Below are 13,292 nucleotides of genomic sequence, written 5' to 3'. Positions count from 1 at the left end.
TGGAGCCCCTCTACCTTGCCCCCTTGGCCCTGGGACCACCTTGTGGCCCACGTGTCTGTCCACTGGGAGGCTGGGGTGGCAGGACGTGAAGGGGTCGGCGGACTTGGGTGAGCTCCTGTGTGTACACGTGTGTTCTCATTTGCACATGTGTTCCCAGCGCAAGTCAGAGACTGCTGTCCCTGCGTGGAGCCCTGTCCTGCCCCTGCTGTCCTGCTGGTGGCGGACATCACATCTTGTCTCACACCCTCACTCCCTGCCCAGGACCAGGAGGGTGGCTGAAGGTTTTATGGGGGTTGTTGGCCAAGAGAGGGGGCTTATTTCATAGAGACTGCCAGTTCACTCTGGCCTTCTTCTCTGGGGCCAGCAGCCTCCACCACATTGTGTCTGTCCCTGTGGGAACTGTGTCTTGCTGGTGGAGGCTCCAGAGGGGTTTCCTGGCTGGCTGCCCCTGCCCGCTGCTGCTTCCTGGGTGCTCTCAGAACTTTGGGTGTAGCTCATGGTCTGGCCCGGCGGCCTGTGGCTGGGAGGTCGTGGCTGGGGGTCCCGATCATAGTTGATTGTGATAGGCGGAGAAGCTGCTATAGGCTGTTGGGTGCCACCCTGTTGCCCCCTATAACTGCCCACCTGCTTAACCTACTGATTTGCCTTTTGCAGCCACGCCTGCCGGGCCACATGCCCGACCCCCATGGGAGAGAAAAGCTGCCGCCTTTTTAGGAGCCAGCGCCACCTTGGGACAAAAAGGGAAACCGAGTCATGCCATCACATGGAGGACGAGGCCCAGCCCGGCTGGGCCAGAGCCCAGAAGTGCCACCTCATCATAATTCAAGTGTTCTTCCATACAGCGTTGCCCCCACAACCACGCCGGACGTGCTCCCTCGCCACCTTTTCCAGATGACTTCTTAGAAGAGATTTCATTTATTTGTACATCTTTTGCACTTTCCTATTGAAGACTTGAACACGTTTGTCTTGATAAAAGTTGGATGACGTATGGAAGATTCGAACCTGCAGCACTGACGTCTCTTTACCGATGGGTTCCAGACCCAAGGTAGCCCTGGCACTGCCCTGTGGACTCGGCCCAGCTGGGGAGGACACGGCGCCCGGTGCCCTGGGAGCCCTCAGCGTCCCCTGCCTGTCCTGTCTGCACCTGTGTGACTGCCCCTTGTGCTTCAGCCCCCTGCCCACTTGGAGCCTCCCAACACCAGAGAGGGCAGGTTTGGGGAGCCCCTGTCCAGCCCAATGGTGAGACCCTGGCTGACATTTCTCCTCCTTCCTACCAAGGCTGGCGGCCGCCAGGTGTTTGCTCTCTCCTTGCGGGGAGGAGGATCCTCTGCCAGCAGGTGTCTGTCCCCGGCCCAGCGTGTCTTGAAGGCCCTGAACTATGTTACCAGTGGGGGGCCTGTGGCCCCGGCTCTTCGTGGCGGGCAGAAGCGTGTGATCCCCGGAGGGTGGGCTGGGGAGGACCAGTGCTTGCCTCGGAGCCACTGCTGCGTTTGGGGTTTGCCTTTTGCCAGAGGTGTGGTTAAGGGCAGTGATAGCTGGCGCCCCAGCAAGGAGGGTCATGGGCCCTGAGCTGGCCCAGGAGACCCTGGCCCTGCCCTGTGCCCTGGGATGCCTGCCCCGCCCACCTCCACGGGTGGAACCGGACTGCCCCTGGGGGCCTGGACTTGTCCCATTCCCCTGTCCCTGGAAAGGCCCTCCCAGGGCCTTCCTGCCTGAGGCTGCAGTCTTGGAGGGCATGGGGAGAGCTCTGCCTGAGGGGGACCGGACCCAGTGCCCTCTGCAGACTCCTCCCAGCCGCAGCACCAGGGCCTTGCTGCCTTGTCTCCTGCCAGGAGCGCTCTGGAGTCCCCAAACCATCTTCCCACATGGGGGTTGTTGGAATCCCACCACTCCCCCGGCCCCTGCGCCTCCAAGCTGGGGACGGAGATGGGGAGCAGGTCAGGCCCTCCCTAGGCCTGTCTGTGTCTGATCCTCCTCCCAGCCCCGGGTCCACCTGGAAGGCATTTCTGAGTCTTGAACTGAGACCTTCCCAGGGAAGGTGCTTTGGGTGCAGAATCCTGGGAGTGTTAGGAAAGGGCTCCGTGAAAAACCCAGCTGGGTCTGGGGTGGAGGTGCCACAGGCGCTGGGGCTCAGCTCCCTGCAGAGGGCCTGCCTGGGACTTAGTGGGCCAGGGCTGGGTCAGGATTCACCGGCTTGTGTTGCAGACACTGGAGTGATTGCCTGGCCCTCCCTAAGCCCCAGATGCCTCACTCATAATGAGGCTCTCTCTGAACCCCGGAGGGTGGGACCCGCGAGCCCTTCATCTTGGCGCACTCCCACACTCCAGTCTGGATCCAGGTCTGGAGGGCCAGGCTGACCCTGACACTGCAGGTGGGCGTAGTGGGGAGCACCCTGGAGTGGAGATGATTGTCAGCGGGCTCACATGTGGTTTGTCCACACGCGTGTTGTGTGCTCTGCAGCGCCTCCCGGCAAAGGCTCCTGGCTCGGGTCACAGGCGAGGTGACCTGCCATAAGCTCACTCCTGTGCCCTCATCCCCAACCAAGCAGTGGCCCGCGCTGGGCTTGGCTGTCACTGGGAGCAGTGCCCACCTTCCTTGGCCCACAGCAGATAGGTCCCGAGCAGCAGGACTGGAGGCCTGTGGCGGTCAGGGGAGGGGTCTGTCTCCACCCCAAGGGCTGATGGTCCCTCCCCTGGGAGCCCCTCCTTCCAGGCAGCCTTGCTGTGTCCCTTCCTCTCTGCCTCCCTCCCAGGCCTCGCCAGGGCTCCCTTCTCCTCTGCCTGGTTAGACTCGGGCACCCAGGAAAGCCTGGCCAGAGCTCCTTCGGGCCTGGGCCCCTTGCACTGCCTGGTCCAGAAGGGGTGGTGCTCTCCGTGGCCGGCACCCCGGAGCCCGGGAGGGGTGGGCTGTGAGTCAGAGCGGGTTTGGGGCTGACCAGTTTGGGAGAGGAGAAAAGATCTGAGAGTGTCGTCTTGGTTGTCAGTCATCTCTGCCGAAAGTGGTGATGGTGGCTTCCGTGTGTTTGGCATCTTCTGGCTGGGTTTGGTTTTTGCTGCTGGTGGAATCAGGGTCCTCAGGCATGAGCATGAGCCCAAAGTGCCAGTCTGCGATTGGAGATTTCCAGCCACTTTATTTAAGCCAGTGCTGAGTAGGGCTTCTGCAGAGCCACATTTGAGCCAAGGTCTTGGAAGGCATTGCCCCATGGGCTCAGGTTACTCGGGGTGGAGTGAGCACGTCTACAGGACCCTCACATACATGCCTGAGGCAGAAGCAGCGTCCCCTTGTGAAAGCCACCTTCCGAAGCTCCTGTGTTTTCTGCAAACTTGGCTTCTCCCAGGGGCAGGCCGGACTTTCCCTGTCCCCTATGATTGAAATCCTCCTGCTTTCGGGGGGCAGCCTTCCCAGAGTCCCCCGGGTGCTCCCCTGCCCAAGTCAGGAGCTGACCAAGCCTTGGCCACGTGACACGTGCAGCCCTCACTCCTGTCATCCAGGACACTTGAGGGCCCAAGGAGGTGGAGCGGAGAGTGGGCTTGGGGACGTGGGAGCCGGAAGCCAGGTGGAGCTGGTCAAGTGTTGGTCACTTGGAGCCTCCAGTGTGCGTCGGGGTCCATGGGCAGGGGACAGGGCATGGGTGCGGGCCGAGGCTGGCATGCCTCTCTACCCTCGCCGTCTTGGTGACCTGGCCTCGGCCCCTCCCCAGGTCTCTCCTGTGCACGGCCCAGCCTGGGTCTTGGAAGCTGCTTCCTGGCCCGTTTTCTATGTCTGGAAGTTTACAGGTTGCGGTGCATCAGCCCAAACTCACTGGCGTTGTGTTGTGTTTTGTTTTTTTTTCTTTAATTTTCAGATTTTTTTTAACAAAGTATTTTTTTAGGTGCGATAACCCAGAAAGGGCCCGTTGGGTGTGTGTGTGTGTCCTGAACTCCTCAAGCAGAGACTGGAGCCCAAGCACCCTTGGAGACGAAGGGACGGTCCCACTGGCCCGTGGGGTCTGAGTTCAGGGGTGTGGAAGGAGCAGACCCCACTGGCCCAGGCCCAGCTAAGAGGGGGCTGATCCCTTTCCCCAGGCACAGCCCCAGGCTGGCAAAGGGAGGGTCCTGGACTGGGTGCAGGGCGCGCCAGGAGTCCCAGCCAGGGTGGCCCCGGCGGGGGCGGGTCGAGCTTTGGAAGCCAGGCTCCCCTGTGAACCGTGGCTTGTCTGGTCTTCGCCCACGGGAGGCTGGACAGAGGCTGTAGCCAACACAATCACCTTTTCTTTGTACTCTGTGTGTATGTTTTGGTTTTCTGTGTTTTAATAAATCCTTTGGGAAAGGATTTAATCAGAGTTTTTTCTTTTTTTTTTTAAGATTCAAGATTTAGAATGGGGTGGGGGCTGGGGCCAGGGAAGAGTGGTGGGGGGTGGGGGTGTGTCCGGGAGCCTTCTCTTGCCTGGGATCGGCATTTCATGGGTGCAGGGGCTCACTGGGAAGGGGGGGAGCACGAAACAGGGGTGTGCTGGGGTGAGGCCCCTTTCACCTGTACCCTAAACACATGCCATGAGAGCTTCTCCAGGCCTCGACCTCTGTCCTTGTGAGAACAGCAGCCAGCCAGGTCCCCAGAGGGATAGCAGCCTCCCAGCCAGAAGCTTTGGGCCCTCAGAGTTGGGGAAAGAGAATGTGTGTGTTGGGGGCAGCAGGGGAGGCACTGGGCCCCTGGGCTGAATCCCTTGGGAGAGATGGGGGGGCAGGTCTCCAGTCCCTGTCCCTGATCTCTGTCTCTCCACAGGCCCTTTCCAACCCACCTGCCTTTGGCTGCAGGTTTGGTTTGGGGGACACCCCAGTCCCTGCTGCTGGCAGCCTTTTCCTCCCCTCTCGTGTGGCCCTGGCCCAGCCCTGACCCCGAGGAAATGAGAGGGGCACAAAGGCACAGAGACCGATGGGTGTGGGCTTTATTTTGTCATTCCATAAATACGGTGGCTGTGTCGTGATCTGAGTCTCGTTTGGAAGCTCGAGGCATAGGACAGTCTGCCTAGGTAGGGAATGCAGTTAGCTGAGGAACCACGGTCGGTTTTAAAAAAAAGACGGGGGGCGGGGACGGAAAAAGCACATTATTTACATGACTGGACAAGGACAGAAGATGGGAGGAAGCCCGTCACTCCTCGGGACCGCAAGGCTGAGTGGGAAACAGTGGGGGCTCCGCAGCACCCAGCAGGGCCAGCGCCCTCCCTTCTAGACCCCGATTGCCCTTGGTCTTCTGTTCTTTCTCGGATGGTCCCACCTAACACCCCCCTCCCGAGGGGGGACCTGGCCCCAGGAGGCAGAACCCCCTCACATCCTCCCTGTAGATGGCTGTGGAGGAACCAGGCTGTGGAAAGAGCTGCGCCAGAGGCTGCCTGCATCCTGGCACTGGGGTCTTGGGCCTCACCAGGGGCCTGGCCTCTGTTTGGCAAACCCACAGTGGGGGCTCAGCTGCCCCAGGTGTGGCTTGCGTTAAGCAGCAGTGCCCACCCCGGGCACCACCTCACGCGCTGGTCCCTCTTCCAACAGTGGGTGGGGCTGGGGTGGCAGTAGGGATGGGGCCAGCCACCCTCCCTGATGGCGAAGGTGGGCCACCTGCCCTCTGACACCATTGGCCACTGCAGGACCCTGTCCTGGAAGGAAGCAGGCGACCCCCACCTGGGCCCGGGGCCATAGGCTGGGACCTCCGTTGGGAAGGGACTTCCCCGCCCCACACTCACAGGGCTGCTTCTGGTGAAGTGGGCAGCAGGAATGGGTGGAGTCCCCCAGGACTTGGTCTACGAGGAGGGGCAAGGGTTCTAGGTGCCAGGGGCAGCATGAAGGTGGGCCAGGAACAGCAGAAGCTGCATCCCTCTCCTTGCCTCACCCCACCCTCTCCCTGCTGGCCTTCCTGACTTACACACGTTTCCCAGGCCTTGGCCCGCCCAGGACTGGACAGCAGGCTCCTGCTGGACAGCAGGGTGGAGCCTTCTGGAATAGTGGCTCCTCCAAGGGCAAAGTGGGAACGGAGGTGCTCGCGCTGAGGGTGTGCCTTGGGGGCAGGAGACACAGGCTTCCCTATGGAGCTAGCTGGCGAGGGGTGGGGGTGGCTTCGGTGGAGCCCTGCCCTGCACAGTCAGCAAAGCCTGGGTACTGCTCGGGACACAGGCCTGGGCCTGTAGGTGGCACCCCCGCACCTGCAGATTTCCTGGCATCCCCAGCCCTCCGGCCCAAGCTGCACAGGGGTGTCACTCTGGCCTGTCCCGCCCTCTCTCCCCTCTCCCCAGTCTGTTCCAGGTGTCGGGCAGTGGGAGGGGCCACAAGCCCCGGCCACCTTTCCAGGGAGAGGTTCCCTGAGGTCTTTTCCTACATTGTGGGGGCTGCCGTGGGGGTGCAGCACCCCAGTCCTGGGCACAGAAAACCCCAAGGACCCTTTCTTACTGAAAGGGTCCAAGCATGCTCTCTGCAAAACTCCAGCCCACCACCTCAGTGCAGAATAGCAGCCTGGGGGGGAGGGCGGCTTTAGAGAAAGTCTACAGGGACCAAGAAGAGTGCGTCCTCGAGCACAGGGCTGGCCTTTGCTGCCACTTGCCACGGTGTGGCCAGCAGCCACGGTGCAGCTAGGAGTGTATGACCATAGGGCCTTCCGGGGCCAGGACAGGGGTGGCCGGACAGAAGGGCCTGCCCCACTGCGACCCCTCCCATGTGCTCCGGGCATCACTGGTGTGAGGCTCATCATTGGTGTGTAGGAGGAAGACGGTGGGATGCTGAGCTAGAAATCACACCCCTACACTTTTTGTGGCTCCCAAATTGCAGAGCCGATCCCCCTGGGGTCCCTGCCCCTGCCAGCGAGGGTGGGGGTGGGTGGGGGTCAAGGGCCAGCTCGAGCTTGGTAGGCATGGCCCCCGCCGGGACCCAGTGGGGCAGGTTGGAGCAGAGAAGGATGGGGGAGGAATCTGGGGTCAGGCCCAGATTCCTGGAGCCCTTGGAAAGTGGGAGGTGGAGGAAGACCCCCAGGAAGACCCCCACTGGGGAGGCCCCTGCCCCAGCGACCAAGGCCCTGGCAGAAGGGACCCCTCGATGGGCCAGACCCCTTTTCCCTCTCCCCTTATTCGGGGTAGGGATTCTCAGCAGAGGAGAGGCCAGCCCTGCCTGCCCCAAGAACCCACCCAGGCTTTGGCCCGGCCTTGACTTGGGGAATCTTGGGAATCTTCGGGCCTTGACTCTGGGAATCTTGGCTGTGGCTGGGAGAAAGCTGGGTGGTCTTGGAGGATAAGTAGAGGCGACAGGCTTGGGTGGGGCCGCTCGAACGTCCTTCCTAACCAGTGCCGTCCCCGGCACAGATCGGACTTCGACGTTGTCCGGCGAAGCAGTGGGTGGTGTCTGGCAGCGACTGGGAGATCGTTTCCCGATGACGTCACAGTGTGGTGTTTTCTCTTGGATGCAAACCACACTCTTCACTTGGCTTCAGAACAGCTTAAGCGAGCGAACAGAGACTAGGAGGGAATGGCAAGTGTCCGAGCAGGCGGGCGGGGGCGGCTTAGGATCTGTAGTCCTTTTTGCTGTAGGGTTTATTGCCCAAAATACTATCAATCTCGTGGATAATGGAAGACGACAGTTTTGGAAGGACCTGCGTGCAAGAACAAGAACGAATCAGAATCCCACCAAAAAGACGGGCCTGGCCTGGGGAGGAGGTGGGGTGAGGCTCTTCCAGATGCTCGGTTGGCAAGGCCCGGGTTACCCCATCACATCTGGGCTCCATCTGAGGCAGATGGAGGCCACGCTGCTTTTGTGTTCCAGAAGGTTTGGGGCAGAGAGGAAGCATGCCTGGGTCTGTGCACTCCCCCTCAAATGTCAAGGTGCCCTAGAACCTTCCTGAAGGGTGGTGGCAGCAGTGACATAAAATGCAAACTCCAGGCCAAGTACTGGACTTCCAAGTCTCCGACGGCTCTTTCCAGCTGCACCTGCCTCAGCTAACAGCACCGCTACCCTTCCGGGTGATACACCCGGGGCCCGACTTCCACCTCGCTTTCTCACCCCCACATCCAGTTTGTCAGCCAGTCTCGTGGGCCCCCACCTTCCCAAACATCCAGGATCCAACCACCACTCCCGTCTCAGACTCGCACCTGCCACTTCCCATCAGGGCTCTCTGCTTCGACTTTTGCTTCCCAAAGCCTCCCCGACGGAGCGGCCAGAGAGCAGGCTCCCTTTCCCGGCTGAGCTGCAGCTCGCCCTCCTCTGCCCACAATTTTGCCACGGCTCCCATCTCACTCAGAAGTCCTCGGAGGTGTGCCGTGCCTCTCGGGATCTGCCCCTCTCAGGATCTGTCCCTCTGCTCCAGGCCTTCTTAGGCCTTTGCATCAACTGTTCCTGCTGATGGAAGGTTCTTCCCGCAGGCACTGGCATGGCTTACTCCGCATCTCTTCAAGACTGCGCAAGCACCACCTTCTCAACAAGCCCACCTGACAGGCCCCTGGAACCTGGGTCTGCAGCGCCACCGTCCCTGGCCCCAGTTCCCATCCCCTCTCCTTATCTCTGGCTTCTCTCCTACGGCGCTCATCCACCCTGACACACATTTTTTTTTCCTCTTTTTTTTAAGATCGAGTTTCGCTCTGTCGCCCAGGCTGGAGTGCAGTGGTACAATCTCGGCTCACTGCAAGCTCTGCCTCCCGGGTTTACGCCATTCTCCCGCCTCAGCCTCCCGAGTAGCTGGGACTACAGGTGCCCGCCACCACGCCCGGCTAATTTTTTGTATTCTTAGTAGAGACAGGGTTTCACCGTGTTCGCCAGGATGGTCTCGATCTCCTGACCTCGTGATTCGCCTGCCTTGGCCTCCCAAAGTGCTGGGATCACAGGCGTGAGCCACCGCGCCCGGCCTGCCCCAACACACATTCTAACCTCCTTGTTTCGTGCAGTTAGTGTTCATGTCTGTTCCTGCTGGAAAGCAAGCTCTCCAGGAGCAGAGCTCTGATGGGTCCTGGACGCATCCTGAGCGCCTAGAACAGAGCCTGGCATGCAGGACGAGCCTGGGAGGATGCACTGGACAGGGTTCGGGCTGGGATGGGCGCTCTGCCCAGCAAGGCCTCTCACACTCACCTGTATTGCCCCAATGTTCTCCATGAGCTGGTCCGCGTTGGAGGCCCCCAGGAGCACGGAGCTGACTCCCTCATTCCTCAGGCACCAGGCTGTGGCGGTGAGACCCAAGGTGAGGGAGAAACACACACCCCAGGGGCCCCCGATGGTTCCGCCTGACTGGGCCGAGAGACCCAGCATCTTGGCCCGGGGGGGCTGGGGGTGCCTAAGAAGCCCTGCAGTGCTGGGCACGGGCTTTGCCTAAGACGAGGCTGGAGGTGGCATGGGGGAGCCCGCTGCTCCCTGATGGAGAGGCGGCCCAAGTGCTCAGTGCTCCCCGTCCTCTTCCCATGACGGGGGAGCCCCATTACCCACGGCCGGCAGATGGAGGGGATGGCCCAGGTCCTCAGGGACTCCTGACATCCCCCTAGAGGCATGGGGTCCCAACCATGCCCCTTAGAGCCCTATTACCTGAGGCTGGCTGGGGGATGATGTCCAGGGATCACCTCCCTCTCTCCCCAGGGACACTGGCCTCATGGCAACCTCGCCCTGTTACCTACGGCCAGCTGGGGCAGGTTCTCCCCAGGGACACTGGCCCCATGGTGACCCCACCCTGTTACCTATGGCCAGCTGGGGCAGGGTGCAGCCCAGGCGCTCGGCGATGGCCTGCAGCTCCTTCAGCTTGGCTTGCTGGCGCCGGCCCTCCTCACTCAGGATCTTGTCCTTCAGCCACTGGTAGCCCTGGTTGCGGGGGAGGGGAGCGGCACAGCTACAGATGAGAGCAGGTCACCTGGACCCCCATGTGCAGCGGGCCGATGGGCTCATTCCTTCTGGACCCTTCTCCCTCATAGGGGCTCTTCTCATCTTGAAGCCAGGGCAGTGCCCCTGCCCCAGGCCTCTCAAGTAGGGGAGAGTGGGCAGTGGGCTGGGCATGGGCTGGTGGATGAGCGGGGCCTGTCCAGGCTCTGAAGTGCAAAGACTGTGGTGCTGGCCCAACCCCACGTCAGGACAAGGAGGCGAGGTGCCGGCCTTCCTTCTCTCAGGACACTTGGCAGCCTGGGGTCTTGGCTGCCACCTGCGGCCCAGAAGAACCTCCTGGCCCTACGGGAGTGCTCTCTCCCCTGCCCATCGCTGCAGAGGATTGCAGGGCCTCCTGGCGGGGTGCCCTGACCTTGCCGTGGGATGGGAGGAGTGGGGGGCCAGGGCTGTGGGCCCCAGTGCTGAGACTGCTGGCTGCGCAGACTTTCTTGGCCTGCTCCTTGTTCCCCAGATCCTGCAGTTTGGGGACCCTCCTGAGAACCCCCTTGGAGGTTGTGTGGGGGGGAGGGGCGCCTGTCCCAGGGTCACCTCCATGTGGCTCTGCAGCCCCCATCCTGGAGCCCAGGCCCAGGGTTCTCAGTGGTGGTGAGAATTCAGGCAGCTGGGCTGTGAGGTGGGGGGGCAGAGGTGGGGGGATGTGGTGGGGGCAGAGGTGGGGGGCGGGGTGGGGGATGTGGTGAGGGGCAGAGGTGGGGGATGGTGGGTGGGGGCAGGGTGAGGGGGATGGTGGGGGCAGGGTGGGGGCAGGGTGGGTGGATGTGGTGGGGGGCAGAGGTGGGGGGCAGAGGGTGGGGAGGACTGGTGGGGCGGGGTGGGGGATGGTGAGGTGGGGGAGGCAGGGAGGTGGGGGGCAGAGGTGGGGGATGTAATTAAAGGGGACAAGAGGTGGGGATGTAAGGTGGGGAACAGAGGTGGGGGATGTGGGTGGGAACAGGGTGGGGAACAGAGGTGGGGGGATGTGGGGCAGGTGGGGGATGGTGGGGAACACTCGGTGGCAGAACAGAAGGTGGGGGATGGTGGGGAACAGAGGTGGGGATAATTGAGGGCAGAGTGGGGGAGCAGAGGTCGCGGGTGGGGATGTGGGTGGGGAACAGAGGTGGGGGATGGATGCAGGGGAACAGAGGTGCGGGGAACAGGGTCGAGGGGATGGTGGGGAACGGGGTGGGGGATGGGCCGTGGGCGGAACTGGGGTCAGCCCGCCCTCCGCAGACCGAGGTGGGAGCAGCTGTGGCCCCTGGAACCCCCGCCCAGCACCAAAGCAGCCGGCCCAAAGGTCCCACCCCTCTAAAATGCCTGTCCCTGCCCGTCCCTCCCCCCAGGCTGTCCCTTCACCTTCAAAGAGGCTCTTGAGTAGGGTGGGATGCCACTGTCGTACTTGCCGGAAACAATGCCACAGGCCAGAGGCGACCAGGTCATGGCGCCCACTCCTGAAGAGGAAAAGCAGGTGGAGTCAAGCCCTGGGCCCAAGGGGGGTGGGGGCGGGGCGAGGGGCCCGAGGGTGCCCACCTATCTTGTGGAACAGCTCCGGCAGCTGCACCTCCACCTTCTCGCGCTGGAACATGTGGTACTCAGCCTGCTCGCAGATGGGCGGCGTCAGGTTGAACTGCCGGGCCACCGAGTAGGCCTCCTGGGAAGGCAGAAAGGGGCCCCGAAGGCCTTGCCCATGAGCAGGTGGGGGGTGCCGGGCAGCCAGGGAGAGGGCACCAAGGCGTCCCCGGAGCAGGCGGGCCCAGCAGCTGCAGCCCGGGCTTCCCACCGCTCACACTCATAGCTTCCCTGGGAGCCAGCGAGGCCCTGGTGAGCTGGGAAAAGGGGGTGGGTGGTGGGACCCCCAGGCCAGAGGGTCCAGTTATGAGCACCCCAGGCTCTGAACCACACAGCCTGGACGTTAATCTTGGCCCAAGCTGTGTGACGTTGGCATGTTACTGAACCTCTCTGTGCCGCAGTGTCCACATCTGAAAAATGGGCTGCCTGCGGCACTCACCTGGTAAAGGCACTGTGAGGATTGCATGTGAGAGGGTCCCTGTGAAACCCTTGAACCTGACAGCACTGGGCACGTCCTAGGAGCCCAGTGGAAATGGCTGATGGTGTTATCACCCCAGAGTGCTTGCTGAGCTCCAGGGCATCTGCTAGGAGCTTCACACTGGCTCTTTCAGGGATTCCTCAGAATGGCCCCATGAGGACTTGCCTAGCAGGCGTGTTCTACAGGTGGGTAAACAAGCTCAGAGAGGTTAAGCCATTTGTCCAGGGCCACACAGCACTGGGATCCATGCGGAATCGCCGTCTGCAAGGCCTGCAGACATAACACCATCCTGTCCCTCCCTTAGCACCCAGGCATCGGTGCAGTTGGGACCAAAGGCACAGACCCTGCCAGAGCCTTGGGGTCTCCATATGCAGCCTGTGCCGGGAGCCTGTGCCTGGACACACACACGCCTCGCAGCCGCCATACCATGATCTCCATGGAGCTCCAGCGTGACGTGCCCCAGTACATGGCCATCCCCTGGTTGATGACGTGGGTCATGGCGCGGACCGTCTCTGTCGTGAGAGAAGGGGAAACCGCAGGTGGGGGGCGGCCGGGGCTCAGGGCCAGCCTCGGGACATTCTGCGAATACAGGCGGGACGCTGGGAGGAGGGACAGGGGCTGCGAAGATGTCTTGCAAGCAGTGTACTTCGTGGCTCCGAAGTTGGGGGTGGGAGGGGTTTTTTGGGATGAGAGAGAAAAGTGAACCACAATCCTAGAAGATTGTGAAAACAATTTCCCCGACTGGTTACAGGCCTATGGAAATGCTGAGAAATGGGTTATGGATGACCGTGATGTTTCTATGGCAGATTAGAGGGGACATCAAAGAATGTGGCTCTGGCTCCGGACTCTAGAACTGGGGGTTCTCTGGTCTGGGGAAGATTCGAGGGCCCCGATCACTCAGGAAGGACCAGGTGAATGCATGAAAGTTACAGTCAGATTGGCGGCAGGAGGGACGCGTGTTTTTGCGTTTCTGGTCTCCTACTTCGGGCTATTGCAAAGTCTCATTGGAACAGAGAGTGGGCTGGATAAGGAGATGTGGCAGGACCTGGGACACTGTATGGTCCCAGAGAATAGGGCTTCGGGGCTGAGCTCATGTTTCCTCTCATGTCCAGGAGACTGAGAAGTGGGCGTAGAAAGCCTTGTGAGACCACGGCCCAGGTTCTCAAACCAGCCCAGCACCAGGCCAGAGTCCCAGCCCGCCTGTTCCCCGGCAAGGGGTGGTCCCAGGGCCACAGGGGTCTGGGTGCTGCTCCTGTAAGGGGCCCAGGCCTGGAGTAGGACAGTTTTGAGGCTCCACAAGCCCTGGGAACGACCTGAATCATGGATGGCAGAGACTCCTAAGGCCTGAGGACGAAATCGCAGAGACTCCACGCTGGCCTTCTAAAGAAGAGAGGAAGGACCCTCAC

At 61.6% G+C, this 13,292-nt stretch overlaps 2 protein-coding genes across 11 annotated transcripts in view; one reads left to right on the top strand and one right to left on the bottom strand.

Annotated features, from left to right (window-relative positions):
• CHD5 (chromodomain helicase DNA binding protein 5) overlaps positions 1 to 4,316 on the top strand; it is an 80,847-nt gene extending 76,531 nt beyond the window's left edge. The window contains exon 42 of the mRNA XM_031663976.1: positions 655 to 4,316. The gene's annotated coding sequence lies outside the window, so the exon portion shown is untranslated. The remainder of the gene's footprint in view (positions 1 to 654) is intronic.
• A 590-nt stretch (positions 4,317 to 4,906) lies between these two features.
• Positions 4,907 to 13,292, bottom strand: part of KCNAB2 (potassium voltage-gated channel subfamily A regulatory beta subunit 2) — a 109,759-nt gene continuing 101,373 nt past the window's right edge. For 7 of the 10 annotated variants that reach the window (XM_017956675.3, XM_017956677.3, XM_003891022.4 and 4 more), the window contains 6 exons: positions 12,313 to 12,398; positions 11,370 to 11,490; positions 11,196 to 11,290; positions 9,665 to 9,785; positions 9,069 to 9,157; positions 4,907 to 7,602 (listed from right to left, as the gene is read on the bottom strand). In XM_017956675.3, the coding sequence (XP_017812164.1) occupies positions 7,513 to 7,602; positions 9,069 to 9,157; positions 9,665 to 9,785; positions 11,196 to 11,290; positions 11,370 to 11,490; positions 12,313 to 12,398 (602 nt within the window). In that variant the 3' untranslated portion in view covers positions 4,907 to 7,512. Of the gene's footprint in view, positions 7,603 to 8,786; positions 9,158 to 9,664; positions 9,786 to 11,195; positions 11,291 to 11,369; positions 11,491 to 12,312; positions 12,399 to 13,292 lie in introns of those variants that run through there. The other 3 variants (XM_017956671.3, XM_009181444.4, XM_031663974.1) reach the window with 2 other exon arrangements.

The sequence above is a fragment of the Papio anubis genome, chromosome 1, assembly GCF_008728515.1.
Source record: "Papio anubis isolate 15944 chromosome 1, Panubis1.0, whole genome shotgun sequence".
Taxonomy (NCBI): Eukaryota; Metazoa; Chordata; class Mammalia; order Primates; family Cercopithecidae; genus Papio; species Papio anubis.
Note: the sequence above shows the minus strand (reverse complement) of the source record. Positions and strands in the feature narration are given on the sequence as shown.